This window comes from Juglans microcarpa x Juglans regia, chromosome 3S (genome assembly GCF_004785595.1).
Source record: "Juglans microcarpa x Juglans regia isolate MS1-56 chromosome 3S, Jm3101_v1.0, whole genome shotgun sequence".
Lineage (NCBI taxonomy): Eukaryota > Viridiplantae > Streptophyta > Magnoliopsida > Fagales > Juglandaceae > Juglans > Juglans microcarpa x Juglans regia.
The window spans coordinates 20,158,076-20,173,858 of record NC_054599.1 but is presented as its reverse complement, the minus strand read 5'-3'; the positions used below and the strand labels follow the sequence as shown (position 1 = coordinate 20,173,858).

Below are 15,783 nucleotides of genomic sequence, written 5' to 3'. Positions count from 1 at the left end.
CATGAAGCCAAAAGGAGGGGTTGACCAAGTTGCACAATTGGAATTTTTTGGCTTTTGTTGTTAGGCTGTTGTGTGTTATACAGAAAGGTGGTTGACTAGGTTTGAGATCTCTAAGGCTGAAAGGATTGTTTGTCCAAGGTTGGCTTTGTTGTGGTACATCCAAGTTTAATCCATGGCTATAGAGGCAAATATTTAGAAGGGATGGGTTTGGTTGGGGGCGAGGTTTAGAGTGGGATGGGGGAAATTATCAGGTTGATCCAGTTTTGTATGGGTTGAGTTGAGAAAGTTTCAATGTCGAAGGGCCATGGGGATTGATGCCAAATAACACGGAATAAATGGCAAATAAGGAAGGTGTGCTCTAGTGTGTCAGGGGTGGAATGGCATATTGGGCAAGAGGTATCAGCTGTGGTTGGAAGGTGAAGGCGAGAGGCTATATTGGTTTTTGTGGGGAGGGTGTTCCAGTTGATTTTCCAGAGAGGAGTTTGAGACGAGCTTGTAGTTTGAGTTTCCAGAGTTTTTTCCATTGAGTTGCAAGTAGATCTAGGTTTTTAGGGGGTATTGAAGTGCTGGAAATGAGATTGTATGCTAATTTAATGGAGAACTTTCTTGAGGGGGATGATGTCCAGATGAGTTCATCATTGTTGTCATTTACAGGGAGATGAATGTTGAGAATTAAGTTAGCAATATCTGGTTCAAAGGATGAGAAAATTTTGTGCCTATCCCATTGCTTTGGATGGTGTTGGATGAAACTGGAAACAAACATTGAGGTGTCTTGATTGTGGCGGGGGGGTAGGTGGGGAGGAGTGGGGGATCCAATTATCCTAGAAGACCTTAATGGATCTTCCATTTTTGACCAAGAAGAAAGCACCTTTTATATGGCAGGTTTTGTTTTGCTTAAGCCTTTCTAAAACCAAGAATCTGAAGATTTAACCTTTGAAACCAGAAAAGGGTAATTTTTCATATATTTTGCAATGATGGTTTTGGCCCAAAGCTTGTTGGAACTGGTAGAGAGTTGCCAACTAAGTTTGGAGAGGAGTGAAAGGTTTAGTGAATGTGTCTTTCGATTCCTAGACCTCCTAAAGGCTTAGGTTGACAAATTGAGTCCCAGCTTTTCAAGAAGAGGTGCTTTGCATTGTCATGTTTGTGACCCCACCAAAATTTCATGAGCATGGAATCAAGAGAGTTGCAAAGGTTTTTAGGGAGAAGGAAAGAATACATACTATATGAGGGAATGGTTGAGGCCACTGAGGTGATGAGTGTGGTTCTGGCTGCTTGAGAGATGATTTTTGCTTGCCAACTTTCAAGTTTGGAAATGATGCATTTTTTTATGGCTTTGAAGGCTTCATTTTTTTTTTTAGGGAGGAAGAGAGGTAGTCCAAGGTGTTTGGTTTTTGCGGATAGTTTATCCAGATGTAAGTTTTTGAGAAGAGCCAAAGTGGTTTTGGGGGGGGGGGGTGTTCTTGCGAATGAAGGCCATTGATTTACTATTGTTTTATGCTCTATCCAAATCAGGCCATGTAGGTAAGGAGAGTTGATTTGATGATGTTTGCTTCTTGCATATTTGTTTTAGAAAAAAGGATGAGATCTTCTGCGAAGAGAAGGTGTGTGATTGGGGGACAAGAGTGAGCTATTTTGATGCCATGAAGGTGTTTTGATGCTTTAGCTTTGATGAGTAAACGAGATAAGACTTATGTGCCCATGATGAAAAGGAATGGGGATAGTGGATCTCCTTGTCTGAGTCCACGAGTGGGAGGGAAATAACCATAAGGGGAGCCATTGAGAAGAATAGAGTATTTAGGCGTGGTGATGCATTCTTTGATCAACTGAATCCATTTTTGGCTGAAACCAAGGCATTTTTGAACGTAAAGGACAAAGTCTCATTCCATTCTATCAAAAGTTTTCTCCATATCCACTTTGATGGCCATGCTTCTTTTTTTCCCTTGCTTTTTGTGAATTTTATGGAAGATTTCATGAGCTATAATGGAGTTTTCTTGGTTAATTCTACTCGAGACAAAAGCAGCTTGCAAAGGGGAAATGAATTTGTGAAGCACCTTTTAAAATCTATTTGCAAGAATTTTTGAAATAATTTTGTAAATAACATTGCACAAACTAATGAGTCTATTGGGGATGAGGGCAGTATGGGTGTGATTCATTTTTTTGAGAACATGACCATGTTGAAAGAAGTACTTCACAGTTGCTATGGTGTCTTTGCTTGTAATCTGCCAATTGGTTTTCAAGAAATTTGTTGTCATTCCATCTGGTCTTGGGGCTTTGTGAGCCCCCAAGGCAAACAATGCCTCTTTGTCTCTTTTGGTATGCTGTAGAGAGAAAGATTGTCAATAGGGTTAATAATAGAGGGAAGGAGATTTGCAAGCTTATTAGGAAAATGTGGATTGCTTGATGAATATTCTTGAAGTGCTCTAAAAAAAGTTCTCCAATGTCTGCATGGCCTGTTCTCCAATTGCCTTCTTGATCTTTTAGCAAATCAATTGAGTTCCTGCAGCGCCTGATGACAGTACTTGCATGAAAATATTTTGTGTTTAGGTCATTGGAGGAGAGCCATTGCTACCGAGACTTTTGTTTCCACAATGATTCTTCTCTTTTTAGTTGCTCATGGAGAGCTAGGCATAGAGCTTCCTCTCTTGCTTTGTTTTCTCTAGTAGGGTCCAAACTTTGAATAAATTCTATTTATGTGTTGAGTTCTTTGATTTGTTGCCTTATATGACCAAAGTGCTTGTGATTCCAGTCCTTGATGAAGTTTTTTACCACCTTAATCTTTTGGGTGAGGACAAAGAGTGGGGATCCATTAATGGGGTAGTTCCAGGCAGCTGCTATTGTTGTTAAGTAACTTGGGTCTCTGAACCAAAAGTCTTCAAATTTGAAAGGTTTCTGGAGATTTGAAAGAGTTCCATTGGTATTGAGTAGGAGGGGGTGGTGATCAGAGGAAGTTGTTGGGAGGTGGGTGATATTGGCATTAGGAAAAATGATTCTCCATTGATCATTTGCTAGCCCTCTATCTAGTCTCTCTCAGATGTTGGCTTTCCCTCCCTTTTGTTGGACCAATTGTATGGGGAGCCCTGAAACCCTAAGTCAATGAGGCCTTCATTTTGTATGAAAATCAGTGAGATAATTTTGGATTGCGGATGGGGAGGGCCCCCCCCCCCCCCCCCTCTCTTCTCATGATGCGCACAAATTTCATTCATGTCACCTATACAAATCCAAGGCCCTTGATTGATATTAGAGATGCTTGTCATATTTTTCCAAAACATTTCCTTCTGTTGCTAGTAACTAGGTCCATACACAAGAGACATCAAATAACTAGAAGAAGTGACATCATAATACATCAAAATATTATTAGTATTAATGAAAATGTTAATCACATCAAAGTGGAGACCATGTCTCCTAGTAAACAAAAGCCCTCCACGTTTACCTACCGAAGGGGCATATTCTAAAAAAGTGAAAACCTATGCTTCTTACAAGTTCTTTAGTGTTCTCAACTGTGGTTTTTGTTTCACTCAAAAAGATAGCATTTGGATCATAGTTTCTTATTATTGCTCTCAGTGTTCTTGTTGCCGAGGGACGAGCTAAACCTCGGCAGTTCCAGGATAGAAGCTTCATGAGTCTATTGGGGCCTTTTTTTGGCTTGCCTCGGCCATTTCTTCGGTTGCTTCCCACCCATTGTTGTTCTTGGCTTATGGGTGAGGACTACTCCTTTGTAGTATTGATGTGATTTGCGTAGGTGTTTTTTCCCAGCACCATTTCTCTTCTTTGCTATATCTTTCTTGATGCTTTGGAGGAGTTGGTCCAGCGGTGTGCTATCGAGTTCAAACTCTAACGAGTGCAACTTTCGTTCTTTGTGGCAGAGTGTGGATATTCCTCCTTTGGGACTTTGAGTTGTTGATTTTCTGTAGGATGACTTTGTGGTTGAATGGAGGATGGGTCAGATACTGGTTGTGGGGCCAGTCTCCTATTGAAAGGGGTTGTTCGAAAGGGGAGACGACAGTTCATTTGCTTTTTGAGGGGGTGGCTCTTATATTTCCGTGATGGAGAGGTGGATTGGGTTTTGAGGTAATTAAAAATGTAACAAAAACCTCTTAGAAAACCTCTTAGTAATTTATTATAGTGATAGTATTAGTATTACTACATCATTATTTTATATGTAATTATTTAGTATAGTGATTTATATACTAATTTATATATAGACTTAAAAGTATATTACTAATAGTAATATAGTATTAGATTGTAGTATTATTATAAATATTAGTATTAATTATAGTGATTAGAATAAATTGTTATAGTGAGTTTAATTTATTATAACTATATTATTGATAGACTATAGTGATAGTATTGGTATAGTTATTTAATATTAGTATTACTATATCATTATTTTATATGTGATTATTTAGTATAGTGATTTATATACTAATTTATACATAGACTTAAAGTATATTACTAATAGTAATATAGTATTAGACTATTAGTATTAGGTCATAAAATGTAAATTGTAATTAATATAAATCATATACTAATATATATTAGTATTACTAACCTACTAATGTCTTGTGTGCTTATAAAAAAAATATTGAGAATTTATTAAGCCATCAAAATTTAATAATAATAATTGAGTGATTTTATTTCTTTCTTGGTTCTTACTTCTTATGATAAAATGTTATTAATAATTTAATATATATATTTTATGTTTAAAACATATGATTAATTAAATTTTCATGTTTAAGAACCAGTCTAGTCTGGGCCAAAATGTCCAGAACTGAAACTGGATTGGTTCCGGCAGATTTTTCAATTTCGAAAAATGGTTCTAGACCGGGCCGATCCGGACTGGTTTTTCGGGTTTTTTTTACACCCCTAGTGAGGTTTGGATGGTGAATTAACATGAGTTACGAAAGTTAAAAGTCAAATAAAATATTATTAAGATATTATTTTTTAATATTATTATTATTATGAAATTTGAAAAAATTGAATTATTTATTATATTTTGTATGATAATTTTAAAAAATTATAATGATCAAATGAAATAAAATGATTTCATTATCCGAACGAGCCAACGCTCAAAAAGAATTTAGAGTTAGTTATGGACTGATTGATTGAATTAAGATAAGTTTGAATCCCCTATTTTAATTTTTAATAAAAGAAAAGGGACAAAAACTCCCATTAAATTATAATTGTCAAAAAAATTGTGTCAAAAAAAAATCCTCCCAACTTTTAATTGTGTCAAAAAAATCCTCAAACTACCAAGCAATTATAATATGACCCTTTTTTCCTTACTAAAATAAAGATTTAAATATTCAAAGAATTTAAATTAATAAAAGTTTTAAAAAAATTGCTCTCTATTTGTTGTGTTTATATATATTTGTTTTTTTAATTTTTAATTTTTTATTTGTATCGAGGATATTTGTGTCGACATTTTATTGAGAGAGGTGGTAATTTTTTGATAGTCCATTGAAGCAGTGTTTGTGTATTTTTTCCATAAAAATTATAAAAAGCAAATACAATGCCATTCAAGTATATAAAATGTGTATAAATGAAATGATTCTAAAGTATGACTTCATTGTATAGATTCAATCTTAATTTGAATCATAATAGTTTCAATGGAAATATCATTCAAATGTTTTTTTTTTCCCCATCGAATATCCTCTGGATAAAAATTCTTAATATATAAGGTCGTCATAATGGTATTATTTTCTGCATAATCACAAACTCGATATAAAACACTCATTTTTTAGAAATACTCAAACACCAAATTAGGCAAAATCACAAATGCCATCAAACTCAATACAACCCGAGTAGACTAAAATCAATTTGAATCAACGGATTAAATAAGTTTATAAATTAAAGTAGGAAACGTATTTCTTGAACAAATTTGATGATCCTCAGCCCCCAACTTTCTTCAGTTTCTCCTTACTGTTCTAGTTCGTTGATTAATTTGTATGACCATCCTCTTCGCCGCGGAGAAGGGGAGGGATGGCTCACATAGGAATATTGATCTGAATATCAGTAAGAATGGCCATACATCGGCTGCAGTGACATTGAAGTATGGGCACAAGGGAGAAAGATGTGAATTATGACCCCAAAAAAAGCACACTGCTTCAGTGAACTCTTCATGTAGCAGCTAGTTTATGTTGGGTTTGACCTGTACGTTCGAGAAAATATTTAGCTGCAGCAGCAACTAGAAACATTAAGCTTACAACACAAATTTTAACTGAAAACAATGGACACATCGATTCCTCTCTCTGCTTGCTTTCGTGTGCGACACTTGAGGGTGTCACAGATGGGGTCTTCAGAAACGATGAATATGCATCAATTTCTGCCCTTGTGAGTGCCGGTTTCAATGAAGCCTTCACCGTCTGGAAATGACGATCACACACAACAGTGGCGGCAATGTTTTCCCTCAGAGCTACAATTCCAGCTTCCCTACACAGGCCTTCCAGTTCAGCCCCTGTGAAAAGCTCAGCATCTTCTGCTATTCTTCTGAGGTCAACATCATGGCCTATTTTCATGTTACGTGTATGTACACGAAGTATCTCATACCGAGCCTCCAGATCAGGTGGTGGTACATAGAGCACCTGAAATTTCATCAAAGTAACAAGTCAACCTGGGACACTTGGCTAACTCCTGGAAATGTAGCTATTTAGCAACATGGGGCACTTTGTTCTTCCCCCCACTGTGGAGGACTAGAACTGACAACAGTATATCACACTAAAAAATTCCCTCAAAAGATTTTTCTTTTTTATTTGTAATTTAGTGCTACCTCATGCAAGAAAACAAGGAGGCAAACCAGATTCACCAACTCGCTACTAGGAAGCTCACAACCCCAGAGAGAGACTGACTTTACAAGTATAATGTTAGATATGCCCAAGGTGAACAAAACTTCCTTACAAGATCAAAGCGTCCAGGGCGCATAAGTGCAGCATCAATTGCATGAGGACGATTTGTAGCAGCCAAAACAAGTATTCCCTTGAAAACAAAAGAAACAAATGAGCGTATACTGGAATCACAAGAAGAAAGTGAAAGCTGTGTCCACTTTATCATACATAAAATATTAAGGTCACTGGAAGATAAATAACCATTTGGATTTAATGCTCACTTTAGCTTCTTCTAAACCATCCATTTCAGTCAGTAGAGTAGATAGAAGCCTCTCTCCTACTGTGATGTTGCTGCTTGAACTCCCCCCTCTGCCATTAAAAAATACATAAAGAAAAAAGTCCAAAGTTAATTAATTGTGTGTTTGGGTCCAGTCCTAACACCCTCAATTAAAAGCCAGGACATATCCTGAATGCCATTGTGCAAACCACTAAAAGCAGATTTAAGTCAGTAAATGAAAGTTCTCAACAGAATTATGCATTAACAGGCAACTGTCTCCAAGGAAAAGAAAAAAGGAAAACAACTTAGACACATAAAGGTTAAGACGCACCATAAGGCCCATTGGTTAACAAATAAGGAAAATGATAAACTTACAAGGAAAAAGCTACTCTGCCGCCTGAAGTGTACCGATGAAGTTGCCCCCACTGGGTTGGACAGGCAGTGGTTCTGTGTTTTGATTTTTTTTTTTTTAAAAATTAAATCGATGACGAGGCCACGTCAATGGGGCAACTTCATCAGTACACTTCAGACGGCAGAGTAGCAAGACTCAACTTACAATTAGTCTACAACTATTTTACCACTCTATTTAAAGTGAAGAGTAGTTAAGTAAAAGTGGAATTAGTTTTTAATGAAATGTCACAATTACATTGGTTGATTTAAACTGAATTGTAAAATAGTTAGAAAAGAGTTATAGGTGTATCATTACCCAACACATAAACAGATCAACTAACATCGTACTTAAGCCTGTGAGTCATGAGACCAGACTAGCCAGAAACATAGCAAAAATCCTTATCCCCATCAGAAACCTGGGTTTTGGAATTTTGTGCACCTACTGCCATTATCCAACACCAAACTGTTCGGGTTCCATTTCACTGGGCAAGCACATTCATGCATATTAGGAAAATGATTTAATATTTGGTGCCCTTGAATCATAGGGGTTTTCAGGAGACACAAGTAATCAGAGTGATTTCATCCTATCATCAGGGTTCTTGAATCCTTGATAACCAATCACAAATGCTCAGGTTTGTGTTTTTCATGAGTTTAGACTCCGCAAAGCACACCCCAATACTGTTTGGTAAATGCAAACTTCACATTAATGTCAAAACCTGAGGTCAGTTCTTTGAGCATGTACAGACAAGACAAATGAATCCTGATTGAATATATGCTAACCGCTTAGCAGCAACAACGTCAGCTTCATCGAAGAATATTATGCTTGGTGCCGCAAGGCGAGCTCTCTGAAATGTATTCCGCAACAAAGCTTCTCCCTCTCCAACATACATCGAATACAATTCTGCACCACTGTAACAACCATAAGCCAAACAAAATCAAATCATAATCTGGTAAATGATCAAATGTCAACACAGATTGTAACAACTAACAACATGCATTTCCTAATTACACCCCAGCAGTCTCGATGATATTCCAAGCAAGCACCATAAATTTCCTAATTACACTCAAATGCTCCTGTTTACTCAATGTACCCTATGTAGTGACCGTGAAAAGTCTGAACCTCAAGGAAAAAAAAGAAGCTTGGGCAGCATGAGCTGCAGCTTTAGCAAGGGTGGTTTTTGAGCATCCAGGAGGCCCATGCAGAAGAATTCCACGCACAGGAGATATCCCCAGCCTCGAAAATGCAGCAGAATGTTTGATAGGCCACTCGACAGCTTGCTGGAGCTTTTTCTGCCCATGGATAAGGAATCCTTACAAATCCCACGAGACTTTAAATGCAAAACAAGAAGTCTAGGATACAAACCTTCAAATCTTTTAATCCCCCAATATCTTCCCAAGTTACCTTTGGGATTTCCACAGTAACACCTCTAGTTATGCTTGGCCCAACTATGGATTGTGCATGTTTCCAGTCTCCCATTGTTAAGCTGAGCACACCAACACTTCCATTTGCATCAGAAGACCTTCTAACTGCAAACATGGTAGCCTCACGACATAAAGCTTCAATATCAGCTCCAACATAGCCATTGCAAGATGCAGCTATGGCCCGTAAATCAACACTGGGATCCAAAGGAACCTTCTTTGTGTAGAGCTGGAGTATTTAACACAAATAATGTTACAGCCTTGAGCTGATAATAGTGTACTTACCTATCATACATTCTATTAGACTAGCCAAAAATAAAGGCAAAATAAATTTTCATCCTTCCAAGTCCATATTTGCTATCAATTGGTTCCTGCAATGGCAATCCCAACCCTAAAGTTACTGATGATTACCATGGCCATTTCTGTCATTATTTTTTTTTTCAATAAACAATTCCATCAACATGTTTCATTATATGACTATCAGGTCTATAAAAGTGGAGAGAATTCTGGGGAAAAAAAGAAAATAAGATAGAGATAGAAAGAGACAGAGATTGAAGGAGCCATGACGAACAATGCTGCAAATCATCCATATAAGCCTACCCACCTCCCCCCCCCCCCCCCCCCCCTCCCCCTCCTCTTTGTTTGTTTATCATTTTATCTTACCAATACAGTGTAGTTTTCATGGTCATGTGCAGCATTATGACATTTAACAGCAGCATATGAAGGAAAATAGAACAGAATGATAAAATTGACAGAAATCTGAAATTTTACGATTGAGATTGCCAAGATTAGAATTACAGAGGCCAAAGTCCAGCCCTTTTAGAAGCTGATGTTCAGGGATTCTGCCAAACAACAAACCAGGGATGGCTTATAAATTTAGCAGATTCATGATTACCTTGAGAATTTGAAAGCGCTCCTCCTCAGTAGGTGTAGTAACTTCAATTTCAGCATCAAAACGCCCTGATCTTCTTAGTGCAGGGTCAATTGCATCCACCCTTTGTACATATAATAAAAGTTAAAAGCAAATCCAAAGTTTTAGGCAAACAGTGCAAAATTAAAAATTAAATAAAATATATAAAGGAACTGAAAATTAGATGATTTTTTTATCGATAAACAAAATTTTATTGAGCATGAAATAGAAAAAAGCCCGAGTATACGGGACAAGCTGGAAATTATATGATACTAAACCTCTAGTAGTGTTAGTTGAGCGCACTATTAGCAAATGAATAGCCACTAATATCGGCAGAAGATTAGCTAGGTAATTAATTAGTATGGTCTTCACACGGAATTTAATGGAAAGCATCAAAAGTTTAAACCACAACAATATAACAGTTATGTCCCTCAATAAGCATGCAGGACAATGTACATTTCAAATTTTCCTTTTTTTTTTTTTTTTTTTTTTTTATGACGGGGGAATTACCCCACGGCAGAGCCCTTAGGACTCACCCAAACCCCCAGGGAGACTAGCACAGCAACCCACCGCCATGGTCTCCCACTTAAATTGCAGTTTGATCCCAAGAGGAATCAAACCTGTGACATGGGGCTCATGCACACAAGTTTGCCCTTACCACTTGGGCTACCCATGGTGGGTTTTAAAATTTTCCATGCCTTTTGATAATTGTTATTAGCAGGATCAATATGGATCAGAAGAAAAGCACAAAATTGAATTTAACTGCAGCTGGAAAGCCACACAAAAATGTGATAGGGAAACCAGCGTACATGTATTTCAAAATGACATCAGATATGGTCTTTAAGTTGACATCTAAATATATCACACGTTGATGAAGCAAAGCTCGAAGAAGAACTCTTATAGATATACAATAGTCAAGTTTCATAGGAAAATAGAGCTGCAGAAACTATACAGATATGAGAGAGACAATAACCTGTTAGTGGATGCAACTACAACAACCTGTGGTACAGAAGTTGAGGAAGGTTTATTGGAGTCCATTAGTGTAAAGAGTTGAGAGGCCACCCGAACATCTTGCTCCCTTCTGCATTTGAAGTATAATTTATTGCATGTGTTGCAAATCATTATCAAAGGTTTACAACTCAGCTACATTACATGTTCCACATTACCTTATATATAATAGACAAGCATAGCCTATAAATTTGTTTCTGCAGTGTGCAGAAAATTTCAATGCAGATGTGCCCACACAGAACAGTCAGAAGAGAAGTATTGCAAATCATATAGAAATCATAAAAGCCTGAACTTTCGGCCTCAATAAATTTAATCAACATTTCATAAAAAATATCACCATGGAGATGAAACTTACAAGCATAAGACATGTTTGGCTAGAGCTGAACAAAATTATAGTAATGAGAAAATCAATGCCAAGTCCAAAGGCTAGGAAACTCAGATGAACTCAACCTGACAAGGCCTTGACTGGCAACTCTCCTTATGTGCCCCGTCAGACCCATCTCACATCAAGCGTCCCAACCCAAATTTAACAACAATAATCTAATAACGCTCCCCATGTTCTCAGAGCACATCTAAATTTCTCAATTTCTACACAATATTTACTTTTTCCAGTGTATTATAGAAAGCACAACTTATGAAGTCCAAAGATTAAAGGATGCAGTAATGGAACATCCATGTACTCCTTAATGTCACATCCATCTTCTCCATAACTTGCCTGGAATCACGACGAGGACAAAGTGCATCTATTTCATCGATAAATATAACTGATGGCTTGCCCATCACTGCTTGAGACAATGCCTCTGAAAATGCCTCCCGCAGAACCTTCTCACTTTCTCCAGCATGTGCTCTATGAACAGAATGCGGACTGCAGAACATACCCACAAGAAAAATCCAAAAATGATGAAACAGATGAATAAAGCATAAGGACAACAAGTATAACCTATAATAGTTGAAAAAGAATGAAACGATATAAAAATCAATTGTTTCAGAATCATCATAAACGGCAGTCTGCAAAAGTCAAAGCAAATGACAAGCAAGGTGATAATGCAGTACCTGATAATGGTTAGATGTGCACTGCATTCCCGAACAACTGCCCGCACCAAGCTTGTCTTGGATATGACAAAAATATAAAATTAGATAATATTATGACTTTTTAATATGTGGACCAAACGAAGCCATCATTTCACCAACAACTATGAGCTACTCAGAGAACTTCAAGTAGAATGACCAACCTAGAAAGACGTATCATGTGGGGAAAAAAGGAAAATTTGAATTCAAAACATTAAAACCAAACCCTGTCATCACCATTCGCTGTGTAGAGTAACCCTCCATTTTTTTAGCAACAAATTCTTAGTACAAATCTTCAATTCGTTTTTCGTTTCTCCTTTTCTTTCCAAGAACCAAATATAACTAACACAATTCGAACATACACACAGCACGCTACATTCATTTTACCCCGAATCCAAAAGCAAAGCAGTAGGAAAACAATCCTCAAACTTCACCGTAAAGCAAAACGCAAGCAACTTTTTTTTTTCCTTTGGACAAATTAAATGGAAACCAACTTACAGTAGAAAGTATGCAAGGTCGCAACAAAATACCTTTCCGGTACCCGGTGGACCGTACAGGAGCAAACCTTGGGGCCACTGGAAGCAAACCCAAGAACCAATTAGCACGAAACTAAAGCTAGTTCCTAAGGTAACCATCGAATACGGAATGAAATTTTGAGTGCGTTGTTGTTACTTTAAGACCGAGTTTCTGAGCTTCGCGAGAGTAATAGAGAGGGAAAGTGATGAGCTCTCTGAGAGCTTGGAGAGCTTCTGCATTTCCGGCAATTGCTTGCTCAGCTCTCCACCGGTTCTGGCTGTCGATGTTGTGGCTGCTGCTGGTGCCTTGGCTTTCCATTTGAGCGCCAACTGCTCAGAGACGAGAGGCTTTTGAGGTTTTATTGGGAGCTCAGAGGAATACACAGTTCAGAGTTGGGTCATTATAGTCATTTCGTAGGTCAATCGAAATTTGGTCGGCAGATAATTGCCTTATTAACTGCCTTAATTTTAGGAGAGATTTAGATTCAAGATGAGTTGTAAATAGTATAATAAAGTTGAATTATTTATTATATTTTATATGAAAATTTGATAAAATTGTTTTGAGATTTGAAAAAATTGAATTATTTATTATATTTTGTGTAAAAATTTGAAAAAATTATAATGATGAGATGAGATGAATTGAGATGAATTTTGAATCCAAACCTCTCCTTATAATTAGGAGGGGAAAGTGTCCGATTCTCCGATTATTTGAAATCTGAAAAAAAAATAGAAACTAATATTTTTAAAACTTCATAAAAGGTGAGTGCTCAGACCTGGACGACCGCAAAATACTCGTAGGCGAGCAAAAATTGCTCGAATCGGGGAGGTTGGGAGCAAGCAAAGACTACTCGCAATCCGGAATGAGAAAAATTGCTAGAACGCAAGATCGAGCAAAACTACTCCAACCCAAGGGCGAGCAAGCTCGTATAGTTGTATCTAAGGGTGTAATCGGTCCGGTCCGGTCCAGTTCAGTCTTGTCTGATTTTGAAAAAAATTTAGAATCGAATCGGTATGTATCGTTTTTACATTTTTTAAAATCGATTACGCACCAGTTACTCTCCTAAACTAGTACTTTTGATTTTACCAGTTTCAGTTCGGTTCGAATTTTAATAAAATGTAAATTTATAAGAAAAAAGTTGTTTATAAAAAAAATTAAAAAAAAAACTGCTTTAAAAAAATCTATTTTATATTTTTATTCCAAAATCCAATTAGTACAAAAAATTCACAAGATTGATGTTTAAAAGAACTCATAAGATTGCAATATAAATGACAAAAGAAAAGAATTGCAATATAAATGCATGATCAGTACCAAAAGCCAAATCTTATATATCATATGTTGACAAATCCAAATGTATTGAATTGGTTTGAAGACCAAGACTTGTTGAGACTGTTGAGGGCTAGTGTTGTGTATGGAAATGGATGGAGGGAATGGAATGAGTGTTACGTTGTAATCTGCGCTGTACATAGATCTTCTCTCTATGACAGTGCTCATCCAGAGGGGTGGCGAGAAAAAGTATTTCTCCTAGGGAATACTAAAAATGCTCGCTCCAGTGAGAATGATGTTCATCAGAAGTGCTTGTCGCCCTATTGGGCAAGCACTATATTGATCAAAAGCTCCTGCACCTAGAGGCGCGAGCAATGCTCTCATCCCGCAGGACGACCTAAGGGTGCTCGCACCCAGGATGAGCACTTTGCTCAATGCAAGTATCCAGTATAGTGAAACACTCGCACTTTCCTCGCATCCAGTATTGCAAGTGAAGCACTCGCACTTTGCTCGGTGCTATAAAAAATGCTCGCCACCTTTACTCCTAGGTGCGAGTATCGGGAGCTCGAACCTTGAGGCAAACAATAACATATCTCGCTCATGAGCTAGCACTTTGGTTACATTACATGGTATAAAAAATGATGCCTGATGGTCGTGGGATCTTGCGCAAATTGTACAAGTTCTATGAATCTAATGCTTATGTGGTAGCTCAGAGTACGTGAGACATAAAAAAATGAAGATAGGACAACAAAATACAATACAACGGAAAAGAGACTAAGATTGCGTTTGGATTTTGAGATGAGTTGAGATGAGTTGAGTTTTTTATGAACAGTAATGAGTTGAGATTGTTAAATGAGTTTGGTGGGGTTCACTTAAAATGAGTTTAAAATAGTTTGGATGTTAAGATTAGTTTAGATATATTTATGGGTAGTTGTAAAAGAAATGAGTCCCACCATTATTTTATACTGTTCACGTTACAATAAAAAGGAAATAATTTCCTCATCTGGCGCCAAATGCAGCAAAGGACAAAAAAAAAAAAAAAAAAAAGATTTGGCACTGTAGCTAGGCGCGCCAAGGAGAACCTGCAAAATGGAAATAAGTTATCAGTTGTGGGGCCCAATGGAAATGAATTTACAAATGAAACTCGGCCAAATGGAAATAAGTTGTCAGTTGTGGGGCCCAATAGAAATGAATTTATGAATGAAACTCGGCTCATGGGTTTAGGTGAAAGTGATTTGTCAGTTGTGGGGCCCAATCAATGGGTTCAAAGTTTGAACTACTCTCACTTGACGACCAACATGTGTTTGGATGAGGAAAGCAGCCTTAAAAGTGAAGTGAACTCAACCGTTCTGTGCATCCAAACGAAGCCTAAGTGGGTAAATAATGTTTAGAAACTATGAATAATAGTTATCACATGAATTTCTATTGGGTAGGGTCTAAACTCGTTCTTTTATTATAGTATAGAATCAAGAATAATTTTATAAAAAAAAATTGATTGTGAGATAAATTAAAATATATATAGATGTATTATTATTCTTTTGATAACAACTTAATATTTTGTACTACCACCAAGCAATTAATAATTAAAATTTAAAAAGTAAAAGCAAATTAAATATTCTCTGAATGTACTATTTATATGTGTAAATAAATTTGTATATATTTTTCTTTTCTCTCTCTCTTTATTTATTAAAGTATTTGTTAGTAAAAAATATAATATATTGACATATTCTTATAATTATAAAATGTAATTCTATTGAATTGTCATATCTTGGGTAAAGTCTAAATTGAAATTACATAAATCACAAGCATGGCAAATCCATTAAGACATAGAGATATCTACCTAGTTGAAGCAAAACAATTATATCTTTTGATCTCGAAACCTAACGAAGGCCGTGATCTTGGTGGTATTGCAAACTTGATTGTAATAAGTTACTTGTATAATTTAAAGGTGGTGACTAACTTCCGGAATGATTTTTCTTTTGAAGAGTTATTCAAAACTTATCATTTCATGACCAAAATCCTGTGATCATTATTTTACCAATTTCTTAAATTTTGGTTTGATATCTTTAATTACCTATATATATATATATATATATTGTTTTGATTTATTA

General features: G+C 36.6%; 1 protein-coding gene across 1 annotated transcript; it reads right to left on the bottom strand.

The window, feature by feature from the left end:
• Window positions 1-5,989: 5,989 nt before the first annotated feature.
• Window positions 5,990-12,780, bottom strand: LOC121258418 (cell division control protein 48 homolog B). Its single transcript, XM_041159925.1, has 12 exons — window positions 12,566-12,780; window positions 12,424-12,468; window positions 11,879-11,934; window positions 11,541-11,690; window positions 10,791-10,898; window positions 9,803-9,902; window positions 8,852-9,136; window positions 8,609-8,778; window positions 8,269-8,397; window positions 7,103-7,190; window positions 6,895-6,972; window positions 5,990-6,581 (listed from the first exon to the last, which is right to left on the bottom strand). Exons 1-12 carry the CDS (start codon window positions 12,725-12,727, stop codon window positions 6,117-6,119), a joined length of 1,836 nt encoding a protein of 611 aa, XP_041015859.1. The 5' UTR covers window positions 12,728-12,780; the 3' UTR covers window positions 5,990-6,116.
• Window positions 12,781-15,783: the final 3,003 nt, after the last annotated feature.

Bases quoted from the DNA above. Each gene is read 5' to 3' on its own strand.
- LOC121258418 (XM_041159925.1), bottom strand. From the start codon at position 12,727: ATGGAAAGCCAAGGCACCAGCAGCAGCCACAACATCGACAGCCAGAAC. The intron at 11,935-12,423 runs GTATTTTGTTGC...GTCATATCCAAG, and splicing joins GTCCACCGGGTACCGGAAAG to ACAAGCTTGGTGCGGGCAGT. The intron at 9,137-9,802 runs GTAATCATGAAT...TAAATACTCCAG, and splicing joins AGCGCTTTCAAATTCTCAAG to CTCTACACAAAGAAGGTTCC.